The 27,248-nt window shown below is 37.8% G+C and overlaps 1 protein-coding gene across 2 annotated transcripts in view; it reads right to left on the reverse strand.

Annotated features, from left to right (window-relative positions):
- Positions 1 to 7,322: 7,322 nt before the first annotated feature.
- npm1b (nucleophosmin 1b) overlaps positions 7,323 to 27,248 on the reverse strand; it is a 35,725-nt gene continuing 15,799 nt past the window's right edge. Inside the window, exons 9-11 of one of the 2 annotated variants that reach the window (XM_028460511.1) lie at positions 19,169 to 19,258; positions 18,999 to 19,073; positions 7,323 to 7,505 (exon numbers count right to left, since the gene is read on the reverse strand). In XM_028460511.1, the coding sequence (XP_028316312.1) occupies positions 7,428 to 7,505; positions 18,999 to 19,073; positions 19,169 to 19,258 (243 nt within the window). In that variant the 3' untranslated portion in view covers positions 7,323 to 7,427. Of the gene's footprint in view, positions 7,506 to 12,343; positions 14,726 to 18,998; positions 19,074 to 19,168; positions 19,259 to 27,248 lie in introns of those variants that run through there. The other variant, XM_028460513.1, reaches the window with a different exon arrangement.

Raw genomic sequence — 27,248 nt, forward strand, 5'->3', positions numbered from 1 at the left:
ACTCACTCTTATTACAGGCACACAGACAGGGAACACACACAAATATAATCTGGGCTTTTCTCAACCAAGGACGGAAAACGCCACATTATTTGATCTCAAATAAGATCATCCTGTGGTGTGTTGAGAATGAATTGGTCTCAATAATGATAAATATTTTCCTTGTTTAAAGGGTATCTGATAGAAATGTATATCACAAAAAATGTACTTTTAACTTATGATTATGTATTTTCTGTATTTGCCTTTATTGTTATTATTTTCTTTTTTTTATTACTTGTGTGTATTTGTTTTAACACCTGTAAAGTGTCTTTGAAAAACCCTTATAAATAAAATGTATTATTATTATTATCCCCGCCACAAAGTGTGGAAGGGGATGTAGGTTAGAGCTCCGTCTGTCTGTCCGAGTCAAAGGGGACAGCTTTTCTCAGAAACCGTTAAAGATAGGATAACCAACTTTGGTGTGTGGCTTCAGGGTATCAATACCTAGATGGAGTTCGAAAATGAGAAGTGCACAATTATTTTTTCCAGCGTTATTGCCCTTGTTCCGTTTTTTTTTTCCTCTGTTGGAGGTATCTTCAAAGGGTCAGCTTTTCTTATAAACCATTTAAGATAGTGAGTAATTTTATATTCTGATGTGACAATATTTTCTTATGTATACATCTAAGTTCTTAGATTTAAGACATTTAGGAAAAGGTCGTGAGTTATAATGACAACCAATCTGCCGGGGGATGTTGATGACTATGTCTTCTTGTTATTATTAATAATGTATCACAAATAAACAAAAAATGTGCACATTTTGGGAAAAAAAAAACACACACAAATTAAAAAGACTTTTTAAAACTATTTCATACCTTGACTCATAAACTATTTTGGTCAAAATATGACGCACTTTTGTTAATTCCTGTTAGCTGTTGCTAGGCAACAGTGCTTCGTTTGTCTACAGTTTCTGAACAATGGCGGAGTGTAAAGCCAATGGTTGCTACAATAAAAAGAGAAAAACCCTACAGAAACAATTCTGCCAAGTAACAACACTAAGTCAGAGTTATCGGACGTTGGCTCCATAATATCGGTACGGGATACACAATTAAAACGTTTCTGTTCAAACGAAATTTGGTGATAAGCGAGAACCGCTTCAAGCTGAGCTGCTATGAGAGGGATCTGCGGGTTAAGCTAATGGGCTACCTCCCACAATGCATCATTTCTTTAAAGCGACAGGCCATGCCGATCAACGAAAGTGCGTCATATCCTGACCTACTGACCAAAATGGCAGCTCTTATTATTTTATGCCACAACGTATAAAAACTTTCTAAAAAGTCTTTTTAATGTTTTTTTTTTTTTTTTTTTTTTTTTTTTTAATAAAAAAGGTGCAGATATTTTGTTTAATGGTAATACATTAAACACATTTTTTGTTATATACATTTCTACTATAAGTACCCTTTAATATTTATCACCAAAACTCTTTGAGTGTGTGTTTAAGGAAAGCCGACAACTCGCAATCCGGAGATTTGTGATGTGAAACGAATTGTAACGAATCAAGAAGCGAGCTGACTGAGAAACACTCAAACCAAACATGCTGGGCCACAGGATGGAAGTCTGACAATTTCAACACCTACCTCTTGAGGTCGCCAAAAAAGCACAACTAACAAACAACACACCGGCACCTGAAAATAACACATCTGTGTGTTCAAACAACCAGCGCTGCTTTCCAGTTTCACTTCATCCAAATAATAACCCTCATTACGAGCACCGGCTGCCTGTCTCAAGCACAGAATTATTACCAACTTCGAGAGCGCGTTGACAACACCTGTTGTTGTGGACCTGCTATGTTTTTTTCTCCCCCTCGCACTTCAAAACTAGACACACAGATGTCTGAAAAAATCACACATCCTTTTGGGTCGTGAGAAACAAGAGGGTGGAAATGTACGTGCCTGCAGAGACATGACCTTACATTTCATACCAGATGAGATGAAGAACCACGAGCACGTCCTCAGCTGGATGTCCTGCAAGTAAAACATCAGCAGGACAATTGGCTGATTCCACCACAGCAGAGACACAAGACCAATGAAATCAGGTAAATCAGTGGTTCTCAACCTTTTTAGCCACGCAACCTCCAAAATAAAGGTTCCAGAGAGCGGGGACCCCCACTGTAGCTGAAGGTGGTTGAACACAGACATGAACATTGAAGAACAGTCATGTGGAGACAGGGTCATCTATAAGGGGGAATAAAGGGGAGATATTTTTGTTGTTGGGGTCCATCCATAAAGTCAGCAAAACGATGGTCCATTGTTCTATGAATCTGTGATAATCACATATATTTATTCATCTGAATAATATCCACTGTTTATTATTATTTGTGCCATAGTATATAGTCATCTTAAAGATGTAAATCCTTATTTTAATCAGAAATAAAATGGGTTAAAAGTGACCAAAAATAGTAGAAAAGGTGGTGAAATTGATTTTTTTTTTAAACAGAAATTGGTTAAAAGTTGTACATTAGAGTGGTCAAAAACAGAGAGAAAAAGTGGTGGAAAAGGGTTCAAAATGGTCAATATTGGAACATTTAGTAGGAACAAGGCAAATAAAGGGCATAAAAAATCATGAATGTGGTTAAATTGGCAAAGATAAGTATGAAATTTGGTGAAAAGTAGTTGTGTGACGATATCTCGGTACGCTGATATACTGCAGTATTTTTTTCGCATTTTCTCGCAATTTTTATTTTTTTTCAAAACCTTTTCTGCTTTTCACTAAAATGTGCAGGTACGTCTTCACGATTAATTGTTACATCCCTACTGACCAATATATTGATAATTGCAGTATTGTCATATTGTGAGATAATCATTATTGTATCATATCGTGAGGTACCCAGAGGTTCCCACCCCTCGTTAAAAGAGGTTAAAAGTGACAATAATGAGTCAACATATGTGACATTAGGTGGGAAAAGTGGTGAAAAGTGCCAAAAATGTCTTGAAAGGAAAAAAAAATTGCAGAAAAGGCATTGACATTTGATAGAGAAATGGGAGTAATGTAGCAAAAAATGCATTAAAAGGAGCAAAAAATATGGCAAAAGAAAGTGATAAAAAAAAAATAGGTAACATATGGCAATTGATGTAGTTGCAGAATAGGATAAAAATAAGCAAAAAATGGCGGTCCTGACCCCAAGGTTGAGAACCACTGAGTTAAATGCACTTAAGTTTCCAGGTCTGCTTTTATCTTTCCAAACTACAGCTGTAGACTCGGACCGATAGCGTTCGCGTTCCCCAAAAAAGTGATCATGATGAAGTTGCATAATCGGAGCCGTTGAGGCTTTGAGAAAGATCTGCTGTCACTGCCAACACGTCTGCAGAAAAGCATGTGGAGAAACACTGTTGGCAGCTCAGCAGCGATCGTATCAAATGGAAATGCTAGCTTAATTGATACTCGTTGCTACAGGCTGAGCTGACGGGGAAAAAGACGAGGTGGTGACAAGTACGAATTTTTTTTAAAAGTGCATGTGAGACGTGTCCGACAATAGTCTCAGGATAAAAATCTCCTGTTGTTTGACCTTTAACCTCAATAGGTTGAAAGCATTTTGACATTTTTTTAAATTCTTGTCTTGATGTAATATTAATCTTAAAATCGCTAAATGTGATCTTTCTAAACATCATCCTTTCTCTCATTTTTCGTCTTCTTTGCTTTGTGCATTTCTAATATTTCTACTGAGAGGCCACAGCTATAAAGTCACTATTACTTGGTAGATTTGGAATGTAAAAAAGTTTAAAGTTGCCCAATCTGGCAACGTTGAAACAAAACCAAAGTTTGCAAAACATCAATAATTAAACTTCCTCTACAGCAGTGTCATTTTAGTTCTGGGGCCAAATCTGGACCAGTTTGACTACAAGTGGGCTGTATTGTACCCAAAATTCTTGATTTTTTTTTTTAATTGTATTTTTGTTTTGGTTTTTTTGGGTTGTTTTTTAACCAATTCTTGTGTAATTTAAATGATTTTTGTGGAATTGTTTGTGAAAAATATTTGGGGAAAAATGTCAGGTTCTTTCCACAGTTTGCAATTAAAAATGACTTAAAAACCCCACAATATCTGGTAACACTTTACTTGAAGTTTTATACATAAAGGCTGACATCACGCTGTCATTATTATTACATGACACCTGTCATTAGCATGAATAACTGTCATTAAGTGTCGTTCGTGACCCGAACCCCACTAGATCCCTCCAGCTAACCCAAAAAATGCCAACATAGCTCCAAAGGAGTCATAATTTAGCTTCAATCATTCAGCCTTATTCATGCTAATGACAGATAATGACTTATGTATAAAACTTCAAGTACAGTGTTACCCATAATCTTAGTTCCCCTTCATGGGGAAATAAGACTTTAATGTAAGTGAGAAAAGTAACAAAAACTGCTGAGGGGATAAAGGAAAAAAGCTATGTTGCCAGGTTGGGTTTAGAGTGTCTGAAGGAGGCGGATTCGGCCGCATTTCAGTGAATTTTTGACAGTTTATGGGAGTAATTAACAGCTTTATCTGGCAACGCAGTGCAGACGGCTTTTTGGGTGAGATGCCTAAACATTGTTGAAGTAAATAAGCAGGAGATGGAAGCTGCTAATTTATGGCCTTATTTAGTCCTCGGTCAGTCAGTTTAAAGTGTTTGAAATATTAGCGCTGGTAATTGAGCTAATGTCAGTAATCTATTTGTCTATTGTGTAAACTGTGCTCCAGACACAGTATCTCTTACCTTTCACAGTAATGTATTACTTTTTGATTTAAGTGATTAGCTGAGACAGTCTTTCATAAATGATGACAAAAGGGTAGTGAGCACATCCCGTAAAGTATTAAAGAAATAAAACATTGTTTAATGCTTCCAAACTGCTTATTTTGACCTCCATTAGTCACCTGTCAGACTTCATGAACTGTAATATTCCTCTTATTTGGAGGTTTTTGTCAAGGCGAGGCTCAGATTTTGGTCATTTGTACTCCAGTCCAGTTGAATTTAAAAACTAATGAACAATAGTATGAGTCAGTGTCATGATAAGGCAGGCTGTGCTGTTCTGTAATACACAATGACATGGTTCCAACATTCTCCTCTTCTAAGACAGACTCTGGTTGCGTGTCCACAAACAGCATGAGATGCTTTAGATTATATCTCCTGTTCTTACATTTCACTAAATGATGCAAAAACAGTTATTTGTGCACAACCATGTCTGTTCTGCGTTTGGGGCCGTGACTTTAAAGTTGCTCTTATTGTTTTGTTTGTGCTAACGTGTCCCTGACCAGCACAGCCGGTGATTCCCTGCAGATGAAAGAATATTGAACATGAAGGGAGATGTTGGACTGTTAATGAGGCAGATTGATGCACACCACAAGCTGCCCGACCTGTGCTACATTCACTTTGCAGGGGGGCTCCAATAGGGCCGCAAACAAAACACACGTGTCCTCCTCGGAGAACAAAAACCTACACAATGAAGGAACCTGTCACCACACTTGGACTTTTTTTCTCCTTTAAATGGCCTCATGATGGTAGTGTTTGGCACTTGTAAAGACACATCACCTGCTTTGCATCTGTGTGACGGTTGTTGTGCTGAGTTTTATGGTTCCCAAACTGTGGAACTCAACCTCAACAAGTGGTCCAACATGCCTCAATTCATATGTAAAGAGAACGACGTCCCCTAAAGCAGAGGTTCTACACTGTTTTGTCTTCAGGGCTCATCATTAAAGAGAAACTAAAGCCTGAGGTGTGTCTAGGCTGGAGATTGAAAAATGCTTTGATTATGGGCGGGGCTCCTTGAGCAGTTAAGACACGCCCACTCCATACCATAAAATCTCCAAAGAACAATCTATGCTAACTCGCTACTCACTATTCCTCTCTATTCACAATCCAACCTACTTGCAGTTTGCAGATTGACTGGTACTAGTTTTTATAGGAGGGGCGGAGCTAACAGAGCTGGGTTGTGGCGTAAGAAGCCACAAAAAAGTCACAAACAGCCTATTAGCCAATAGCATAATTAGATTGTAATAGTTGGGTTTCATCCCATAGAGGACAGTCACGCTGACATTTTTACAACAAAATACCCCCAAATTGAAATACTTTGACTAAAATATCACGAAAAAGCACTCGTTCATACCCAAATACATTTGTTTTGAGAAGAAGAAAATTAGTTTTGAGGTTTTGTTTTTCCTTAAGTTTCCCATAAATCAGGTTATCACAGTAAAATAGTCTGTTCTGCACGCCGCTCAGAAGGTAAAAAGATGGACTTCCTCTTATCGTTCTAACTTCTGGGATTTATTCGGTGTGTGTTGTACTACGACGCTGGCTAACTTCTTACTGGAATAAATCACCATGGTAACTTAAGCTGAACACCTAACCTGGTCTGAACAGGGTTATGTAGTGGATCAGATCTGAGCGAGGACTAAAGCCCCGCCTCCTACCCAATCAGTTCTGTTGTAAAATCAGCTGCCCAATGTTAGAAGTTCCTGGTTGGTGCAGATCTGACAGCTGCGTTTAAGAAAGAACGACTATTAATGGATAAATTAATCCTTTCATTTATTGATGATGACATCCTTTAGGAAAGATATAGATTAACATCTGATGGATTGATCTATAGTAGCTGATAAAACCTGTGGAGAAAGACTCTACATAACACAGACAGATGAACTCATTCGTACACTTTAGTGACACTGTCAGCATCAGCAGGAACATACTACAGTGAAACAATGCGCTCTCATCCCAGTGTGTGATAAAATGAGGAGTACATGGATTCATATTGATCATCTCACACTTTTACACATTAACAGTGTGAGCAGCTTCCTGTCTGTGTTCTTTTCTTCCTGCTTTTTCTGCAGCAACAGTGTTGTTTTTGGTCTGAATTGTAGATTTTAATTCTTCACATTTTTAAAGAATGAATGCTCAATTTTGAACGTAAATTGCTCTACACTCTGTGTTTGCGGTTGGTCTGACTGCTTTGTAGGACAGGGGCTCTGTGAAGCCCGTTAACAGAGAGTTATCAGGATATACTTATCCAGCTTTGTAGTACAGGCCCAATGAGCAGACTCACTGCCAATCCATGCCATGCAGGCAGACTGGATAGTGTGATTGTGCACACACCCAACACAGCATAACGTGGATGGCTGTTCATCATAGGAATGGGATCCACACAAGGTTCCTGCTGCTTAACAGAAGGTTTTCCTTGCCGCCATGATGAATTCATGTTGGGTGTGGGATACATATGTATGTGTATACGTATATATGCATATGTGTGTATCCATAAAATGAAGAGTCCGTCCCTAAGACTGCTCTACTGTAAAGTGCCTTGAGATACCATTGGTTATGATTTGGCACTATACAAATAAAGATTGAGATTGAGATTGAGATAAAAAGTACTTGAGTCCCGACCAAGTATTAACGGCAGTGATGGGGTGTTACGGGTTATTTTTGGGATCATTCCTCCAGGAAAGGTGGCACTGCCTCTGTGACCTGTACCCAGATGAGTGGACGACGAGAAGCAGGCGAAGTGCACTTCATATGAAAAACAAAAGCAAAGGATGGAGATAGTTATAGAAAGTTGTGTTTATGGGCTTAGGTTCACTAATAAAAAAAAAAGTTCAAAGAACAGCTCTGAACACAAGCGTAAGGACTAGGTGGGGTGGAATCCAGGAATAAAGAGTTTGGACCGTCAGCTGCATGACAGAAAAGTAGTTTATGAATCCCTGCAACTAAAGGAGGAAAATTAAAGGCTCTCTTCATCCTTCCATCCATCTTTCTTTACCAGTTTTCCTGATCAGGGTCGTTGAGTCCAACTCTTCGCACTGAAGGGTCAAGACTAGGGCTTCAACCTAAACCAGTCATTTTCAATGGGAACAAAGAAAAGGTTTAAATTCTCAATATTTGATGAGAAATGAATTTAAAATTCAAATACAGGCATTTTACATAAATGCTAAAAGAAAACCAAAGGTGGATCTAAGGAGCAGAAGCAGCTGTTTTAACTCACAAATACAAAAAATACCATAAAAACTGGATGAAAATAATGATAACTAGAAAAGTACTCGGGGTGCGCAGACCTCCGTCAAGCAGCTCACGCTCCGGTCACCGTAACATGGTAAACTCAGGATTATTATGACTACCTGTCAACATTGAGCTGCGTTACTATGACTACCTGTCAAACATTGAGCTGTTGACTCTGAGAGAACCCATGGCATTATCACAAGTTCCACAACGTGGATGGGAAAATTAATGGGATATATATATATATACATACATCTATATATTTTCTTTTGGAAGCCAGAACTTCACCTGTTCCTCGTCCCATTTATCAATTTTTCTGAAAATTTAATCCAAATCCATCCATAACTTTACAGACAGCGTTGCACTGCATTAGCTTAGCATTAGCATAGCATAGAATTCTGACATCCACTGTTGATGTCATCAATGTTCTAAAACAATGTTCAACAGAAGTTCCACAGTGTGGAGGGGAAATTGAATGGGAGATATATATATATACATATTTATCAATTTTCCTGAAAATGTCATAAAAATCCGTTCATAACTTTTCAAGTCTTCATGCTAACAAACAGAATGACAGACAGACTGACGAATAAACGGAGGGTAAAACATAACCTTAGTGCACACCGCTTCTGCACTTTGCTCTTGGCGGAGATATTAATAAAACAATAATCATAGACACATACTCCTACGTAAAGCAATGATTCTCAAGGTAAGGGGCGTGTCCTTCCTTCACCCAGTTATACCTACCAAATTACAAGTTGAGCATTTTAAAACAAAAAAAAACTATTCTTCATCTGGAAAGAAAAAGAAACTTCTCGTTGTGATTCTCTTGAGTTTATTTTGAAGGGATTTCCATTTCACATTATTGTCAGAAATAATAAATCATATTTAATAATTGTATAAGTTTCCTGCCAAAAATCTGGGTAAACAATGATTTACTCACCTGAGCATGAGAATTAAAAAGGAAAAAATGAGATTTATTCACTTGAATGTGGAATGGTTGGTGGTGTCGGACACATTGGGATCGTTCATGCAGACCGTCTCACACTATGTTGTACTACTAGACCAGTCTTGGACTTGTTTCAATCTGGCTGGTCTCAGGAGTTTTTTTCGTCAAGACGAGTCGAGACCATCAATGATCTGCTATTCTTTATCTTCATTAATGTGATAAGAAGAAGCACTTGGAACTGTTCCTGATTAATTCATGTTGTAATTTGTCACTGTGTCAATACCAACAAAATTTGTCACTGTGTCAATACCAACAAAACCTCGGACATCAGTCCTCCATAGAACTCTTACTTTAGGCCTCATTTACCTGAGAAATAATCATCTTATTTTCAGATATTTAAAATGATTCTAGACTTACCATTGGCTTTTAAATATATATATATATATATATATATATATAGCATTTATATTTTTTTTTTTTGCAAGTTGAATACATTTGTCAAGATTTGTGATTTTTGCACATTGTACTTTGAAAGAGTTGCAGAAATGTTGTTTATGTCAAATGTATTTAAAAGAAAACTAAAATTCCTGAGTGAACACTCTTTAACTGTTAAGCCTTGTCTTGTTTCTTGACTCTCAAATGTTTTGGTCGTAGTGGATTCTAGTTCTAGATCACCACATCCCACCATGCATGAGAGACTGTCACCCCAACACCTCTGGCCACAGACTGAAGTAAAATCATTTGTTTTGCTTCTAAGCAAATTATCTGTGAACTGAATGTAGGGATTTATTTTTTATCCATAAATTACAAACATGATACTGATATAAATGTACTTGTTCCTTTTATTAACAAGTACAATTATTTTAGTAGTTGGCACTTAAAGCTGCAATATGTAACTTTTTTTGGCATAATTTGGTCAAAAATCGATATTCATCTTTAAGCCAATTGTAATCAAAGTGATCTGAGTGGACAGTGAATCTATTCTCTTTCTCCTGGCTCTGTAAAATCACATTTATAAATCCAGGATCGTGACGCTCCTAGAATCTGGATGCCAGCCAATCAGATTCAATCAATCTTTCTACAAACACGTGTGCTCCATGAGCTGTTTTTGTTTCCTCCTTTGCAGCGTTAGACACAACAGTTACAAGGCAAACCAAGAGGAAATAGGCAGAAGCAACAGTTTAAAGAACAGAAATGTTTTACTTGTTCTTGTTCTACATCACCTGTTTTTTTAATATTTGTTATATATTTTTTACTTGTCGTGCTACCTCACCTTTGTTAATTTCAATAAATTTTCCTTTTTTGAAAAATTGACACTCGTACCATTTGTTATCATTGTGTCATTTTTATGATGTAAATTGAGGGAGAAAAAGTAGTATCGGCTTCAAATATCGGCTCAAGAAAATCAGAAGTCTGTATCGGCTAAGGTTGATGGAAAAAAAAAATCGGTATAAGCATCGGCCTTAAAAAATCTATTTCGGTCGACCCCTAAGAGAGTGATAACCGATGCCCATGTAAACCGAGATAAGCTTATTCAATGTGAATTAATTCTATAGTCTGGATGCGGAGTGATGGTTATCAGTCAACTCAGAGCAACAGGCAGCTGGGATCACAGTTCCCTCTGTGTGTTCTTGTGGTGGGGACGAGTAGCCGCTGCTAAGGACAGTAACTACAGAGTGATACGTGCATTCATGTTAGAGTCTCTAAAACATCAGAAAAATCTCCAACAACACAAGATAAAATACATACACTTGTCACTGGTCTATATTAATTAAAAAAAAAAAAAAAAAAACAAGTTGCAAAAAGCATCCACAAAAGACATCACTAAAGGAGGTTGAGTTTCAATTTTAAAATGGAGCGTAGAGAGAATTCAGCAAACTGCAGCTTTAAATTTAAACTAATTCTCATCATCACGGATGTGCAGACAGGGTGATGCAACATCTGGGAGGCTTCCATCTCGAACAAAGAGATATCATCCTGGGAAAAATTGGGTAGTTAAAGAAGATGTGGTTCTGGCTTTGTCATGTGACTTGAAGATTATTGGGTGTGTATTAGCCCAACTGGTGTCCTTAAAAGCTTTAGCACCCTCCGCACCCTGAGAAGAATGATACAGACCCCAGAAGTGTCAGTAGCTCTGGTGCAGACAAGCTTGTAGAGGTTTCAGTCAATACCTCCAGGCATCTCCTGGAATGGAAAGGCAACCGAAAGGAGGGGATTTCCACCTGCCGCTCCACTCGTCTTCCTCTGATCATTAAAAAGTTGCGTCATCTCATCCCCACATCCAACGATGAGCCTCACCTTCTCCGGGACTACAAGCAAGAAAGTGTTCAGTCATGCTTGACTCACTAAAAGACCTAATCAAAGTATACTATTAAAAAAGTCTCACTGTGAATCAAGACATCAGTGCCACCCAGTGGTGACATCAAAAATGGAGATCATTCGAAAAAGAGGAAGGGGGGGCATCCAGGGTTGAGATGATTTCAGTCCCACATGAGATCTGATAAACAAGCAAAGAAATCAGGACGAATCTCAGCAAGTTGACCTCAAACTCTCCTTTGAATGCAGTCCCAAGACACATTTTGAAATACATTTAGGCTTTTAGAATCGTCATCGGAGTGACAACTGAAAAACCTTTAATCATTTTTTGTCTGGAACAGAAAAGCTGGAGCGCATCTTCAGAAAAACTAAAGGCCATCTGCATTACGGCGGCTCTCAATCATCTGAACATTTCTGCTGCTTCATGCTTCTAAACTGGACGTCCAACTGAAGAGACACATGATTGGATTCAGATCTAGGAGGAGGATTATGTAGTAAAACAAGTAAAAGTAAAACAAAGATCTAAAACAGTCCTGCTAGTTTTTGACGTCGTTTCTTCGATATGTTGCGACAGAGTCGCAACGAAAACAAGCAGAACTGCCACATGTAAGGCAGGAAATAAGAATATTGCCACATGCGTTCTGCACATAAAACGTGTACATTAAGCTAAACATGTAACCTGTAATTATTTGACAGATTTACGTACCAAACACATTTTTATAATTTTTCTGACAAAATCTGATTCTCATTCCATATCAATACACTTATATTAGTTTTTCTCACTGATGTATTTCATAACTTTATAATTAACCAGACCAACATCTTCATTCACATACTTCAGTCTTTCCTCCACATGCGGACTAACGTGCTCAAGTCGTGGCTAACCGTCACCAGTTGAATATGACTTTCAGGATGAATATGTTCACCTTCTGTGGTTTGGATTAAAAATCAATAATAAAAACTCCATCAAAGGAAAACCTGAAGCCAAAGCTGGACGGTTATTGTTTAAAAATGAAAAACAAGGACGACAGGCAGAAGGGTTTTTTTTTTGTTGCAAACTTTGACAATCATTTTTATTACTGGGACAACAAACAGCAGGGCTAAAAATGACTGTAAAACACATACAGTTTCAAACAAAATCAGCAGGTGCTAGAGGGCAGAATATTGCTCAGCTGCAGATTTACGTTCAATAAAAGTATCAACAGAAACATGTTTAGAAAGTTTAATACAGAAGGAATATTAGGAGTCGTAAAATACAACAAACTCAGTCAAAACAATCTACAAACATCACCTATTACTAAATATTTAGATCCAGGTGAAGAGTTAGGTTTGTATTCTGAGGATCTCGATCAGGGAAACGTTCACGGCACATACTGATCGATTGGGTTTGATATCAGTCAGTCAAGAGGGATCAATAAAGACATTTGAAGCATGGAGCGCGTGCACGCCACTGTGCGCACGTCCTTTATGTGGTTTCAGAGAAAAGGTGATGTCATGTCAGCTGAATGTGTCTCTCCTAAGACGCACCATATGATTATGTTGCACTAAATGAGACAACCTGTGCTAATCATATGCTTATAATTTGTTTAGTGCGCTCGCTCACGTGCAATAGGACTCACTGTGTAAACATTCCCCCCGGAGCCAAAATCACACTTGTTTATACAGTTTTTTTTCTATGTAATGTATATTACTTTAATAACACTTGGTTTGGAGCATCTGTGTTGGTTTTATGAAGCACATAATGCTCTGGACAATGTTTGGCTGCAGATGATCTTCAGCTGTGCTCTAATGAAAGCTTTCTACAGTCATAACAGGTGTTAATGGTTCTGATATGAATTCATCATGTGGATTATTTGCAAAATAGAAAAAAAAAAATAGAAGAAAAAGGGACGTGACTGATAAAAGATGGACTACATGTGTAAAGAAGAAGAAGTAATACAAGAATATTAAAATAACATTTACACAATAAGAAAAAGATGTGTTTCGACTGGTCAATGTTTGTCACACCTGCAGAAATGGACGCTTTAATCTACATTCTAACATATTTTTTGATGTTTTTCTGAGTTGTGGTGCTACAAAATGCAAAAGCAAAAAGAAATATCTTTGCAAACGCTAACAACAATTCAGTGACAAACAAAAAACTCCATTGAAGATTAAATCAATCATCATCCACTCAGACTGAGAGCAAAAAAAAAGGACGGAAGTGATAAAAGATGGACAACATGTGTAAAGGAAAAATAATAATAAAAAGAAAAACATTCACACAATAAGGAAAAGATGTGTTTCGACTGGTCAATGTTTGTCACACCTGCAGAATTGGACGCTTTATTCCACATTCTAACATATTTTTGGATGATTCCAAGTTGTATCTATCAACTTTGTAAAATCATTTCATTTTTTTTTAAATTTTTTTTAAAAAGCGTTAAGCAACAAAATGCAAAAGCAAAAAGAAATATCTTTGCAAACGCTCGCAAACAAAATTTAACAAAATTAAAAAAAAAACTCCATTGACGATTAAAACGATCATCCACACAGACTCATAACCAAGGTTTGATTTTTACCTCCAGTGACAATCAAGAAATTTAAAGGCACGTTCTGCTCGTTCTCCTGCTGCCACAATGACTTACAAAGACAAAACCATTAATTCATACAGATTTAAATCATCATGAACTGATCCTTCACTAACCAAAGTTAAAATGCACCTTCGTTCTGCAGTATATTTAAAAAAAAAAACTGCAGGAAATATTCCAATATTACAGTTTTATACAGGACTGTGGAGTCATCACACAGACGTAGTTGCTGAAAGTTCAGCTTTAAAAACAAAAAAAAGTCTTGTCTTGACTTTTTCATTTTTAATATAGAAAACTGACGAACCTAAAAAAGAATGTTTACCTTTTATGTATCTCACATCCTACATCAAATATATTTCAATTCGGCTTTGATGCTCGTTCGTATGAAAGTCATTTGTTCGTTTTAAAAAGGGTGAAGTTTCTCGACTCAAGGCCACCATTTAAAAATAATAACAAATGAATATCACCATAAATGAATGATCAGATGATAATAGTTCCAAGTCATTGAAGCAAACGTGACCACGTGTGAAATCTTGTGAATGTAGAATAAATTAATTAAAAAAAAAAATGAAAAAAAAACCCACAATACACAATAATTGAGTGTAAAACGTGTTAAACTGAGCACTAAACTGGGATTGGAAGACCAGTTTGCCTTTAGTTAGTGACACCAAATCCATGAAGACTGCTTTTTGTTTGTATCACAATGACAAAATATGTAAGTCAACGGCCCAGAAGAAAAAACAACAAGTGCTTTATGATGTCCACTTATGGCTAATGCTGGCATGAGGCCGTGCAGGAAATCTCGCAGAGTGCCTTTAAACCTCTAGAAGAAAAGCTACGGAACGTTACATCTTCTTGGTCTTCAGCGTTTGCATAAAACTCCAGAGGTCCTTGATCACCTGAGGAAGGTAAGAATGGGAAAACGAGGAAAACGACACAAGAGAAGAAGAAATGATCAATCATTCAGAGGAAGTGCTGCTACCAGAGGTGTAATGAGTACTGATATATCCCCTTCTCAAGTACAAATAAGTGTAAGTCATACTTAAAACACTCAAGTACAAGTAAAAGGTAGCTCAATTAACTATTATTATCACCCCCCACGTTTATTTTTGGTCGTAAAGCTTGCCATAGTTGCCTTGCATACAGTAAACATCTCATGTAGAAACTCAGGGTTCTCACCAGAAATTTTTCACAGCATAGGGGGCGTGAGCGAGCGTCGCCGGCGCGGAAAATTTAGAAATGTTTAACTCTTAGAGGGCCAAAATTAGTGAAATAAAGCTAAAGCTGTTTGTTACTGCCTTACTTTTAGGGGTGTGCCATCTAAGGGACCTCACAATTCGATTTCGATTCAGGGTGCTACGATTCGATTCATCAACAATTATCACAATTTTTTATGGATCTTTTTTTCTTTTCCTCACTTTGTGGTTGTTTCATATTTTTAAACAAGGTATATGTGTCGGTATCCATTCATTAAAGTAACCAAACAAATGAATCACTTTTATTTTTATTGATATCAAATCACCAAATCCAACAGTAATCATATTACAAAAGATATAAATATATCAAAAATAACTGAAATATTAGCTTCTTCAGCTAATTCAGTCAACTATAAGGTGGATGGATAAAAGAACACAATAAATTATTAATGCTAGGGACTGTAAGTGCTGAGACAAATGTGCAGCTACTCATCATCATTGTTGTCCTCACTTTTAAATGATTGTGTAAGAAAGAAGCTGATCAACAAGCTTCTATTCACTGTGCTCTGCTGTGCAGTTACACAGCAGTCCGTGTTTCTACACGGGTGGGTCGGTGGTCGACATTGCCACCGACCCCTTGCGCCAACAGTCACGATCCGATCCCTGTGTCGAAGCGCAGTGAGGACAGTCCATGCCGGGGAGAGCTCAGTGATGTAACCATGTCCACAGCCCCGTTAAGCGTCAAGTTGGGGGCGGTGCCTTCGCCGCCGGGCCCTTCCAGGCCACGTTATGTTTGCGCCTCCGCGCGCAGCGAAGTCCGGACTGTCCGCACTCCTTGGAGTCTCTTTTGTGTCCATGTGTGCAACTATTATTACGACGGTACCAATTAAAATAGGAAAAAAAAACAAAAGAAAATCCCCCCACGTTGCTGAAAACTGAACGTAGGGGGCGCCATTGCTCCGTAGGGGAGCAAAATTACAACGTCGGGGCCCCTACGCTTAACTGCACTGGCGAGAACCCTGTAAACTGAAAAAGAAAAGACCAAATCTTGGACAATTGGAACTTAATTTTAAAAATTCTCAGGCTCTAAGTATAGATACATTTATGAACTCTAAAACTGTGCCATGTATGTAACAACATAATAGGTAGAAATTCCAACCTGAACAGAAGAAAATGGCGTTGATCAGAAATGGCACAACTAAGAAAATATGGATTATTAGATCTTTTCTAGTTTCACAATGTCTGTTGATTATTTTAAAATAAAAAAAAATATAATTTACTCAGTAACGGTTTGGTGTATAAATGTAATGGATTACTTTACTTATCTTAATACGTACTTAAGTAGAAGTACAATTACTGATTCAGAAATATACTCAAGAAAGTACCCATAAAGGCAACTCAATTACAGTATCATGAGTACTTTCACCTCTGTCTGCTACACAGCGCGACACACGACTCACTTTTACTACAACATGCTTTAGTGTGTCTGGCCTGTGTTGGGGAGGAAATGGTGAGGGAGGGGTTTGTTGGGTGGAGGCAGCAGCAGCACTAGCACATACCACAGTATATGACTATATGACTGTATGAAGGTGCTCCAGGTCTGACAGATCTCAGCCTTGGCTGATGAAACCAAAGCACTTTCACAGATGTTTCTACACACTGGGATCAACAAGCTTTCCCTGACATGGCTTTTTTATACTCAAGGTGAAGTAGGTGTCATGAAATTTTCAAGAAAAGTCCACTCGCAAGGTGTGAACCCACAAATTTTCGCTAAGTGCCTAGGGGTGTGCCAAAATATTGATACATCGATATAACGTGATATTTCTTCTTGTGGTACGTTATCTATAATTTTTTTAGGTTTTTTTCTTGTCTTTTTGTGTACTTTTGTTGTCATTTGCTGTAATTTTGTATATTTTTTGGCGGTAATTTGTTGTATTACAGTTATTGTTTTTTCCCTTTTGTAGTAGTTTTGTGTGTTTTTATCTTATATTTTACTGTATTTTCCTGTAATGTTGTAATTCTTTGTATTGTTTTAATGTATTTCTTGCTCTTGTTTTGTGTATTTTTCTGTCATTTTTGGGGCCGCATAAAATCAGACCAGTTGCCTATGTCTGCTCTAAAGTGTATTGATTTCTGTTCATTTCTGTCCACTGTTGATATTATTATTAGGTGTAACGCAATGCTTAACGTGTCGACCACTGAAACCAATGAACTCCACTATGAGCATCTGAAAGCTTCTGGTGATTCATTCATACTTTACAAAACAACCCCTAGCGAGTGTTTATCTCCAGAAATGACAAGCAGCTTTAGAGAAGATTTAAGTCCTACATCTAGATTCGGTCAAAAGCCTTGAATGTGAAAACGACTGGTACCATCCACATACCAGCAGTCCCTTCATTAGGGCTACAAAAGACACAGTGCAGTAAATCACGGAGAAAAAGTTGCTCTTGGCAGGCGTACTCCCCTTCCATGTACTAAGAGCCCGCCAACACAAAATGAGAATAACTCAAAGAGAAAAGGCCATGATGGGAGATGATCGAGGCCAACTGGGCAGTGGGAGGAATTAGAACAGTCGAGTGTTTGTCACAGCAAAGTGCACTTCAGGCCAAGATGAGTTTGGGAGTAATTTTACCTTTAAATTTCAGACAGTAAGGGAAAGTTTGTAGTTAAATAAGTAGAAAATTACACAACACTGTCAAAAAGACGCATTAAAAAGACAATAACCAGGGCCCAGTTTTTCAAAAGTTATCAACTCAGATTCTGGATCAAATCTTGAAAAATGTTTTTTTTTAATCAAAATAAAAAAAACTGATTACTTTATCGGATTAGATCAAGTAATCTAATCTTGGTTTTGATCCAAATAAAAACCTTTAGTTGGAGTTTTTAGTGGGATTGGGATCACTTTGATACAAAAATGTAAATTAAAATGATCCCATCTGAAGGGTGGATTCAGCGTGGATTTCAGGTCCAAAATGTATGTATTGTATGTGGTTACTTTTAAAAAATAATTTAACAACTTTAACAGAATCAGATTCTGTTGCAGAAACAAAAGTTTAACTTCTCTTTTTTTTGCAAACTTTGTGATTCCTGATATTGCGACGTATATCATATTGTTTAGTATCGGGATGTATCGTATCATCAGATTCATGGCAATGCACACACCTAGTCAATATTAGGGCTGTGCAACATATCGAGATTCAAGATACATTGAGTTTTCTATTTTGGTGATACAGAAAATTACAATATCACCTATTACGATATATATATTTAATTTTATATGTTATTTTGTATTAAAATGCTTGTTTCAGGAATCGCTACTTTTGTTACTTCTCAGAACATGAAAAGCTCAGTTAACAAGCAAGACTACAGGACTCACTCACACGTGCTGTCCCTTATAGGAGAAGAAGTTAAAAGTGGCATATATTGTAGAGCTGTTTAATAATAAATGTGTATGTGTGGCATCTGGCATCGGCAAATTAAATCCAGAATTGTCTTTCTGTTAAGAATTTATTTGAATGAAAATTATCAAGATTTATCGTATATCACCATTTTAAGAAAAATTATCAAGATATGAGTTTTGGTCCATATTGCCCAGACCTAGTCAATATATATTGTTATAAGTATATATAGATATATTTATCTCATATTTTTGAGCCGTACAACAAGCATAACAACCTTTAATTGTATTTATTTTGGAATTTCAACACTTGCTAACTGCTACTATCACAACAGACATTTTTCTTCTATTATATATAAGAGCAGGAGAGCCTGCAGGAATAATGTGGATGAATCAGACAGTGCAGGCAGTTTTCCTTCCTGAATTCTGGGCACTCAATGATATTTTCCATTAAAGATTTGGCTGTTGCTGTTTGCTTTCTTTTAGCCTCCAGCTAACAAGTATTGTTTGTATGCAAACAACCCATTTCCAATATGTGGTATAATTGTCAGTCAAAAGCATCAAAAAGTCATGACTCACTGTTTTGTCTGTGATTCTAAATGAATTCCTGACGAAATTGTCGAACTTCTGCTCCGTCTTCGGCAGTGGTTTTCCCTTTAAGTAAAAAAAAAAAAAAAGGAAAGAAACCCTTCTCTCAACAGTCTGAAATTAAATTAGGGAGGTTAATTTACAAAAGATGACAGGCTTACCTCCTGGGCTGCTGTTGATAACTTGCTCCTGATCTGAGCCAGGGATTTGGTGGAACCAGCCTGGGGTTTGTCTTTTCCTGCAGCAGGTGTCTGGGAAACATAAATCAGCTCGATAAGAAAGAGTTATTGATACATCAAATGGAAAGATTTATGGATTTGTCTTCCGTTTATTTTTCCTGGCATCCGTCCCTGCGCTGAACATAAAATGTTGCTAATTCTAACAAATTGTTGAGTAACTTGTTTGCTGACGGACGAGCCAGCCGGGGTTCAAGCCTATAATGACCCGTTTAGTCTGGATGTGTGTTTACACACTTGGCAACCACCAGCCGCTGGAAGAAGATTAAAAAGCATTAAAAAAGAACGACAAATTCCTTTCTGATTACTCCGTCTGTCTTTGAGAGATACATCAGGTAGAAATAATGTTTTTATTAGCAGTCGGTAGGAGGACACATCTCAAACTGGACCGTTTGTTTGGAGCTGATTCTACCTTATATAAAAATCTACTGCTTGGATTATCTGGACCAGAGGTTCTCAACTCATGGGTTAAGCTTTCATTCCTGCCTCATAGTAAGAAGGTCCTGGGTTTAAATCCCCAGGGTGGACACTTCTGTAGGTTCTTTCTGTGAGCAGTTTGCCTGTTCTCTCCGTGCTTGCATTGGGTTTTCTCTGGTTTTCCTCCAACAAAAACACGTAAGTTAAGGTTTCAGGATGTTTGATATAAGCATTTTGCCAATATCCAACATATCGATAGGGTCCAAGACTAAAATTCAGATTTCTGATACCAACCTATATAAATATATAAGTAGAGCCCCTCCCTCACATCTAATTTTATCTCAAATAATATATATCTTAATGGAAACTGACAGGTCAAGGCTACTTTTTATATGATGCCCCAATGGATGTAGTCCACAACTAAACTTTAGTAATGGAAAAAGTGTTTTTTTATGTTGTCTCAAACAACAGCATGTAGGTTCCCCAACATCTGTGGAAAAACAGATGCTGATCTAGACCCATACTAGTTTAAGGCTAATATCGGTCGACTGTATCGCCTATCTCTAGTGAATGGGAATTAATAAGTGGTCGTTGATCTGTTTGTGTTTTCCACGCAGGTGATGGACTGAAACCCTGACCAGGTTGTACACGCCTAGTGCCTGATGAGAGCTGGAGATCAGCACCAGCAGACCCAACAACCATGAACGGTCACAAGATGAATGAATAAATGAATGAATAAATTGTTGAAGATGCCGATAGAAAGTTTGTTTTGACTGGTTTATTGACATTTGTTGAAAAAGTTTCACACATTGCATTGTGGGATGTCGAATACTGTTTACTTCATTCTTACTGTGATTTCTTGTATTTACCTCCAAAATTTCCCCAAACATATTTCTGGTATTTTCACTGAAAGTTGCATCAAAACAATTGTGGATGTTAATTTAGGAGTTTACACAAACAACAACCGAATCCGGCCGAAACTGAATGTTTGGTGGAGTGAGGTGACAACACGGGAATACCAGGAACAAACTAGTACATAATGGTGTCAAGCCAATCACTGTCCTCCTTGAAATTACAATAAGAATTAAGTAAAAACACTTCTATGCAGCTGTCTATGGGACTCAACATCCCACAATGCAATGCACAAAACTTTTCCAAAAATGTCAATAAGAGAGTGTTTACAATAGAGATGAAAACATCTTTTTTTGAACAAATGATCTACAATTTGTTGATCTATGAGGCCTATATTATATCTTTATCTGATAAGTAAAAAAAGTTAACAGTTTGGCAGTATTTACTGATAAAGGAATCCAAAGAATGTTGGCTAAATATTCATATCATGAAACAAAATGGAAAATTTTAAACTAGGGTCCTGGTTTGTGTGTGATTGAGGCTTCCGAATGAGACCATCTGAAGTGGAGTGATCATGTGTTTCCTGTGATGGTCTACATGCATTAACCCTGGACACCCTTGACTGGAAACCAGTTCTCAATGAGAAATGTGACACAATCCTAACACACGCACCGTACGTACGCTGTGACTGTTACACAAGCCGTGGAGCTTGTCTCTGCATGTGGAAGCCAGAGAGGAATCCAGGAAAATTGTAGGTTTTCATCAATAGGCTGAGATTACTGAAGCCGGTGTGCACAAAAAGCTGCCACTAAATCAAATACCAAATACATTTAGGAGTAAATTAGTTTAAAAAAAAAAAAAACACACACACACACACACACACACACACACACACACGACAGGCAGTAAATATCTGCTTTGCATTTCTGAAGGCTTTAACTCAGAATTAAAAAACAACACCATGTTTTAACAGAAGCTTCTCAGCCCTCATCTGAAGGGAAAACTGCCTCAGGGTTGCAGAGAGCTTGAAGGCATTTAAAGCCAAGCCTGAGGCCAACATGTTACATTTGGTATTCAACCAGTGTCCCTTATCTTCACTGAGTTGAATGAAATTAAGTTTTCTCTTTCATAACAACCTAAATTCACTTGTTCTCCCTTCAAATTTCCATCTTTATTCATTGAAATTATCTTAACAATTTCACTGTAAACTGTATGTGATGTAGTTTATTTTAGATTTACAGTATATCAGCACTCAGTCTATTCGCTTGTTTATTTCAATTTACTGTACATATCTGAATGACCAATTTATTGATGCTGCATCTTTTTTTTCTTAAATTTTTGATGAGTTTTTAACACTAATGTGAGAGTCTCTTTGCATCCCAGGATGATCTAAATCCTGTAATGAAGCCAACTTTTAATAATTAGCAAAAGTGTGTTAAACCCATTTAATACTCCCACTAATATCTCTACATGTGCTAACTATAGGGAATGGAGTGGGTAGTGATAAGGAACAGGGCTTCTTTTGCAACAGTTTCTGCCGTAAAAAGATTAATAAGTGTAAGTCAAAGTGTCAATGATTACTTTTCATCATATCGGAGATAATAATTTCAGATGATTGCATATTATGACAAGATGAGATCTGCAACATTAACAAACAAGTTGTGCTACGTGATGCCACAAATAGGCAACAGCTCAATTAGGGTGACCATACGTCCAAATTTACCTGGACATGTCCTCTTTTCACGTCCTGTCCGGACCGTTCAACCGGATTTTACGAACTCATCAAAATGTCCGGGTTTCCCAGGGACCCTGAACACATCTAGGGGAACGCGTTAATTTAAATGACCATAACTCTGCTAATATTTGCTTTATCGGAGAAATTTCAGCAGGTTCAGAAAGCTAAAGAGTTGCTGTTTAGTCCAAAATGGATTGAAAGAGACCAAATAAAGGTGTATTTAATTAAAAATATCAGCAGGAAGATTCTCCTGGATGATAAAACCTCAGAGAGGTTCGAAAGGGATTTGAAAATGAAGGAGCCACTGGGAGAAACTTAACCAATAGGAAGTTAACGTAAAGTTTCCATCATCTGGTCGACACCTCATCACTTCATCACCTCCTGTCTCCATGACAACAGACAGAATAAAGCTCAGAGTCAGTATGGGACCACGGAAGGTAAAATTTCACAGTTATTTATTGAAGTGTTTATTTAATGATTATTTACTGTTCTGTAAGCCTTGAGTTCTTTTTTTTTTTATTTCTAGGAGGAGATGTTTCTCATCATTTCAGTGATTGAGAGATGTTAAGAAGGTTTATATGGTATTTTTCAAGGACGGATTTTTTTAATGTCTTCAGTAATTTTTTTAAGTCTTTGTTATAGAGAGAAATTCATTTTTAAACCTTATGGACAATTACAACTTATTTATCTACTATATTGTTTTTTGTCTTTACAAGATAGATAAAAAAATAAATAAATAAAAAAACAAAGTAATTTGAATATGGCCCCAAGTGTCTTTTTTTTTTTTTGGAAATCAAAATATGGTCACCCTAGCAAAAGTCACTCTGTCTTGACTTAATTCTCTAAAATCAAATCATCTCAATTGCCAAAACCACATTTCTTCCTGGGGAAAAAAGATGGATTGGGCTTGACACGGCGTCAAACAATAAAGCCATAGAAAGTGAGCCTCCTTTTTAGTTTAAGAAAAATGCAATAACGTGCCCCTTTCCTCAAGAAATCAGCACTTAACAGCAGACATCAAAAGGCATAAAAATAACTAAACCATGAGAAAAACTTGTCACGCTACAAGGGTAAAAAAAAAAATTTCACACACATATGTGTCTGGCTCAGGGCCAGACTAAAGCCGCTACGTATTTATTATTTACCGGCAGCTCTTGACTTCCAAAGGACAGCTGTGGACCTGAAGCAGCTGATAAACACACAAAAGCCAGCAAGCTTTTTCATCTGGGCCCAGACGCTGATTACAGATGCCATGACACACCAAACTTAATCACAAGCACGCTATCATTTTGATGCAACCTCTCGTCTTAAAACCCAGCGCAAACACATGGTTGTGACACCTTTGCTCATTGTTTCTGTTCGGGGATAGCAATTGTCTTTTTCCTTTGGAATGAGTGTTTAGGGAAGCTGAAGTCTGGGGACGCAAGCTGGGAACTGTGACTCATCCTATGGATACTGTGGAGATGCAGGGCTTTGTCTTTTGGCCATTTTTTTTTTTACATTCACAGGGGGAACTAAAAAAAAGCAATAAGCAGATAGAGGCACCTGCTCCAACACATGTCAGTCAGTCACTAAAACAATGACTCACACCCTTTTGGGATCAAGCTGAGTAAAGTGGATAACATATTTACGGCTGTGACGTGTGCTCTAAGGCATCAGCTTCTCCAAATGCCATCAATCAAAACACAGCAGCTGCCAAGACAAAGTCGCTCCGGATCAACACGACTTGTGTTATCGACTCCTCGTGCCAAAGCTTGTTACACAAGAAGGTGCAGCTACGCGCTGGGCAGTGAGAGGTGAGAACCGTGGTACTGGCAGCCGATCAGACGAGCCAAAGTAATGACCAGTCACTTGCATTTAGGAAAAAAAAAGAAAGAAAGAAGAAAAAAACAGACAACCACGCCTGCTTCCTCGCTCCTCAGGGGCATCTGGAAGCGCAAGCTGAACCAGACATCAAACACTGGTAATGAGAGCAATTGGGAGAAGGTGTGTCCAGGAAGTGAGGGGTGTGAAGAGGTTGTCAGGAGGGAACAGTCGGAGCACAAAAGGAACCGAAAAGCTAAACTGCTGGGATGATTGTGTCTCTTTGGCCACTTGGTCAGTAGTAGACTCCTACTGATCACTGCTCCTCAGGGATGATTGTTCTCTCTCTCACCTTAGCAATCCTGCTCCTTAGTGTTTGATATAACAATGAACACGTGATGACCATTGCTTAATGATTACCGAGCAAAAAGCACTGAAATGCTCCAAACTAGTGATGCACCGAAAATTTGGCCACCACAAAATTTCAGCCTAAAATGGCCCAAAAGTGCATTTTAGATTTTTGGCCAAAACACTTTTCTCACTGAAACAAGCCGACCGAAACAGGATGTTGTGATGACAAGGCCAACTTGTCCGCGGACTCAGAGAACAGCTATATTTCAATACATCTGAGCGCTAAAGCGTTTTCTGAGCAGAGTTGAAGGGGCACACAAGTGTGTTTTATGTTTCTGTTTCAAGTCGACACTGTAATGACGTATCGCTCTCTGTCAACACGGACCACTACACAACAGCCTGATGCACAGCTGCACATCAGCAGCATTAATCCGATTTCAGAGTCTGTCAGCGCACGTTTCACAGAGATTCTCTTTACTACATCACGACACTTGGTCCACATTATAAAGATGATTACGAGGATGGGATTAAACCAGTGCGCACTAGAAATAACGCATGCCGCAATCATAGCACACAGAGCGGGTGCTTCTCCAAGAACATGCTTAGATAATGAAGCATAGAAGCTGATTTTCATCAAGAACTTCAATGCACTTTGGGTTTTAACTCACTCACTGCCATTGACGAATATGTAAGTCAATTGCGTTTTATAACTGGGGTTGCTAGGAGACAGAGTTCCCCTGTGAATATCAGGCTTGTACTATGATGTAGTGACCAACTGGTGGCAGCAATGCAAAGTTGGATGACAGATCACCCATTATCAACAGATGTTATAGGGAGAGGAAAGGAGTTTACGAGAGAGAAAATTGTGCTATGAAGGGATATTGTGAAGTATCCAGCAGCTCAAAACTGCTTACAGTGAAGGAGAGCATGTGTGGACCTAAGTGGACTATTGAGAGTGTTGCGATACTGAGAAAAAACGATCAACAAACCGGGTCAAACAGCGGACGTGGATGTCGGGGAGGAGAGGGAAGTTGCTTGTGTGGGAACTGAGGGGGGAGGGAGACATAGAGGAAGTCCAACAAACGTAAAGGAAAGCATAAAACTCTGTCCTAGATAGCAAAATAACATACATTTTGCCATCAAAAGCCCGGTTTCAGTGTTGTTTTTGTGGTTTTATAGAAGTAAACCAATGTTGAGTTGTTTGAAGGGTCATTGAAGCTAAAAAAAAAATAGACTTAAAGTCAATGACAAGTCTTTTCAGAAAAAGCCTGTTTTATCAGCTTTTTGCACAGAAACTGGCGTTTGTGTGAAACATACCTATATTCAACAGATGATAACGGAAGAAGCGAAACATGCTAAAAATAAAACATTTTTTTCTGATGAAAGTAGAAAGTCAATTCTTTTTTAGAATCTGGTTTCAGATTTTAGATTGTCATAGTACAAAATATTCTGTGGGTGTTTTACAATCAATATGCTCTAAAATGGCTGGCAGTGAGGGGTGTAGCCGTTCTGAGAATGGCTGGCAGCCAATGAGTTAATGACAGAACATATAGTTCTGTTATAGGCCTGTACAATAATATATAATGCAGTGGTTCTCAAACTTTTTTGGCTCATATATATTATGTAATGTGAAAGTACATAAACACAGTTGTTTAAGATTGTGTGTTGTTTTAATTAAAAAATAAATAAATAGATAAATAAATTCTAAAATCTATTAATTTTCAGGCAACGCAATTTAAACTCCAGGCGACACCACATGGGGTCCTGACCCCAAGGTTGAAAAACACTGACTTAGTGGCTCCTGAATAGATTTATTTCTATAGTTTTTTTTTTTTCTCATTTCTGGTCATCTCACACCTGGGGTGGAACCAAGATTGACAGTTTTCCACTCTTAAGTACCCACTGTTGTGCCATCGCGATTTAATGTATAAGTGGGGTAGAGTTAAACATTTTTTACTTTATATTGTGCATTGTTGGAATGTGCTAAATAAATAATTTCATATTTTTAATTGATTTATTCTTTGACGCATTGATATTAATTTATACAATTGCAATGTTTAAATTTTAGTGAGATTAGTACACATTCAGAGCCATAAATGCAATGGGACTCATCATTTGAATAATCATTTCTTGCAGTGTTTCAGTTTTCAGCCTTGGTTTTCTCATTTTCGTTTCCGGTTGTAGCCAAGAGTTTTGATCTCCGTGCATCCCTAGCCCAAACTCTTTAAATCATCTAAAAATATTATCTCTGCTTTGGTGTAATATCTACATTTGCAGAAGGGTCTTCCCATTTGTTTCCACCTGATGCGTTTGGAAACCACAAAGAGGCGTAGAGCGTCAAAGGTGGCTGCAACTCAAGACGACGGGGTCAAGCTACGGGGTCGCAGGTTTAAACCTTGCCCCAGGAAACCCGTAGGAGGTCAGGTGTGTTTGCTTAAAGACCGGCAGAGTTCAAGCTTTGGGTTTTTAAAGGCGGCTGTCCACGACATTCCATCCTAGAAATTAACTATCAGGTTAAGCTAATTGCAACATGTGTTTATCACGTTCCTCGGCTTTTGGAATGACAAAAGCTGGCTGGGTTTTTTAACCCGGTGCTGAATGGTAAACGTCATGGTACGAGCTCACGTTTGTGCTCATCCCTTTAGGCTTAGGTAATCTGTACAATGCTTTTTGTGTCTTGAGTGAACACACGGTGCTGCTTGTTACACATTGCCTGAGGGCATCATCTGGTTTCAACTACAGTACGTTAACAAAAAAAGATGAAAGAAAAGCATTTCCTCTTAGATAAACTGGAAAGAGAAGAAAATATTTAACTTTTTTTTAAATTACATACAATAAAATATTGTA

Source organism: Gouania willdenowi, chromosome 10, assembly GCF_900634775.1.
Source record: "Gouania willdenowi chromosome 10, fGouWil2.1, whole genome shotgun sequence".
Taxonomy (NCBI): Eukaryota; Metazoa; Chordata; class Actinopteri; order Blenniiformes; family Gobiesocidae; genus Gouania; species Gouania willdenowi.